Genomic DNA, 2,382 nt, shown 5'->3' with positions numbered 1-2,382 from the left:
ATCATGTCCTTTGCAGGAACATGGATGGAGCTGGAAGCCATTGCAGGAGCAGAAAAGCAAACACCGCATGTTCTCACTGATAAGTAGGAGCTGAATGACGAGAACACATGGACACAAGGGGGGAAACAACACACACTGGGGCCTGGTCAGGGAGGGAGAGCATCAGGAAGGTTAGCTAACGGATGCTGGGCTTGATACCTAGGTGATGGGTTGATCTGTGCAGCAAACCACCATGGCAGCCGTTTACCTAGTTAGCAAACCTGCACATCCTATACTCGTACCCTGGAACTTAAAATAAAAGTTGAAGGGGCTGGGCACGGCGGCTCACCCCTATAATCCAAGCACTTTGGGAGGCTGAGGAGGACGGATCACTTGAGGTCAGGAGTTCAAGACCAGCCTGGCCAACATGGTGAAACTCTGTCTCTACTAAAAATACAAAAGTTAGCTGGGCATGGTGGTGGGCACCTGTAATCCCAGGTCCTTGGGAGGCTGAGACAGGAGAATCGCTTGAACCACTGCACCCCAGCCTGGGTGACAGAGTGACACTCTGTCTCAAAAAAAACCCAAAAAGTTGAAGGAAAAATAAATAATAAATAAATGAAGCCCCAGGTGAGCTAAGACTAGAAAGACAAACCTACTGCAGTAAACGACCAGAAGAACGAAAACCAACCACTGGAGCCCAGTAGAGACTCGGGTTGATGCCCTTCGGGTCACACACGTTCCTGTAACTGGCCCCACAGTGAGGCCCAGGCTCAGGTCTTCATTTTCTAGAAGGAGGGTCCAGGAGCGCAGGGGGGGTCCCCATCCCGGCCTGGGGCGCCTGCCCCGGAACACGTGCTCTCCTCTGGCAGGTGATGGTGAACGGGAGCCTCTTCGTGCAGTACTTCCACCGCGTGCCCTTCCACCGTGTGGACACCATCTCCGTCAATGGCTCTGTGCAGCTGTCCTGCATCAGCTTCCAGGTCAGACTGTCCACCTGTACCGGTCCCCGGGGCTGGGATGCAGGGCCCAGCGTAGCTGTGCCTAGGCCCTGCTGGGTGGACCCAAGCCAGTCTCCTACCCAGGTGACTCTGGGGACAACCTCTGCTTCCCTGTCCCAGTGCCTGCCCGCCCCTTCTCCTCTGTCACTCTGCCCCTCCTTCTGTGTCACCTGCCTTGGTCTCCCAGACTCCTCGGCTGCCCCTTTCTCTTCATCCCTTGATTTCCATCCTGGTTAGGAGGCCATGTTGTTCTAGAAAGAGCCCAGGCTCAGGAACCAAACTGAATCCAGTTCAGATTCCCAGCTCTGCCATTCATCCTCTGTGGGATCTTAGACAAGGGACTTTGCCTCTCTCAGCCTCGGTTTCCTCATCTGTAGAATGAGCATGGTCATTGCCTGCCCCCCGTGGGTGGTTGTGTGGTTCAGTGAGGAGACAGATATCAGAGGTCACACAATGGCCCCCTGGGCCCACACCAGGGTCTGTTTGACCTCTGTGTTTTAAAGACTTTGAATGTGTTGCCAACATCTGAAAGGTCAGGAGAGCCGGGTACGGTGGTGGAGGTCTGCAATCCTGGCTACCCAAGAGGCTGAGGCGGGAGAATCACTTGAGCCCAGGAATTAGTTCTGCCTGGACAACACAGCAAGATCCCATCTCTAAAAACTTCTAGTTTGAATAACAAAATAAAATAAATAAAACTAAAGAAGGTCAGGAGATACCAATACCACATGAAAAACGGGAAGATGAGGGTATGCTGGGCCCATATTCCCACAGGGCACCGGCAGCTGGATGGGAGCTGCTGTTACCCTTTTGGCATTCAAGGGAGCTCCCTGAGATGAGCGAAGTGTGCAGTAGGCCCTCAGCAAATCTGGGCTCCTCACCCTTTGGTCCTCATCTCTCATTCCCTCCTTCCCTGACTCTCTCCCCTGCAGTTGGAAGGGGAGGGAAGAGCTGGAGGGAGACTGCCCCCTGTGCTGCTCACCGGAGCCTGGCCCTTTCCCCTCCCGCCTTGGCGTGGCCCTTTCCCCTCCTGCCTCGGCATGGCCCTAACCCCCTTGCCGCATCCCCCTGCCTGCCTGGTCTCTCCCTCTTGCCCCTGCCTCTGCCTTTCAGCTTCTTCTTGGCTCCATTAATGCTTTTCCTCACCAGTCGGTGCCTTTTGTTTTAACAGAACCCCCGCACAGTCCCTGTTCAGCCCGCCTTCTCCATGGTGCCGTTCTCCCAGCCTGTCTGTTTCCCACCCAGGCCCAGGGGGCGCAGACAAAAAGTGAGTTCGACACAGAGGCCCTGGGTGGCTGAGCAGACAGCAGGAAGGACCCAGGGTCTGAGAGGCCGGCCCCAGCCAGCAGGACACCAGGGCCTACGGGCACCATCGTGCCCACTCAAGAGTTCCCTGTCTCTGTCC

General features: G+C 55.6%; 1 protein-coding gene across 1 annotated transcript in view; it reads left to right on the top strand.

Moving 5' to 3' along the window:
* Positions 1–2,382, top strand: part of LOC105539073 (galectin-9-like) — a 10,350-nt gene that overhangs the window by 4,295 nt on the left and 3,673 nt on the right. The window contains exons 4-5 of the mRNA XM_011979183.1: positions 772–962; positions 2,149–2,244. Of these exons, the coding sequence (XP_011834573.1) occupies positions 772–962; positions 2,149–2,244 (287 nt within the window). The remainder of the gene's footprint in view (positions 1–771; positions 963–2,148; positions 2,245–2,382) is intronic.

This window comes from Mandrillus leucophaeus, unplaced genomic scaffold (genome assembly GCF_000951045.1).
Source record: "Mandrillus leucophaeus isolate KB7577 unplaced genomic scaffold, Mleu.le_1.0 Scaffold1038, whole genome shotgun sequence".
Taxonomy (NCBI): Eukaryota; Metazoa; Chordata; class Mammalia; order Primates; family Cercopithecidae; genus Mandrillus; species Mandrillus leucophaeus.
The sequence above is the reverse complement of the archived record's forward strand: the minus strand, read 5'-3'. Positions and strand labels throughout refer to the sequence as shown.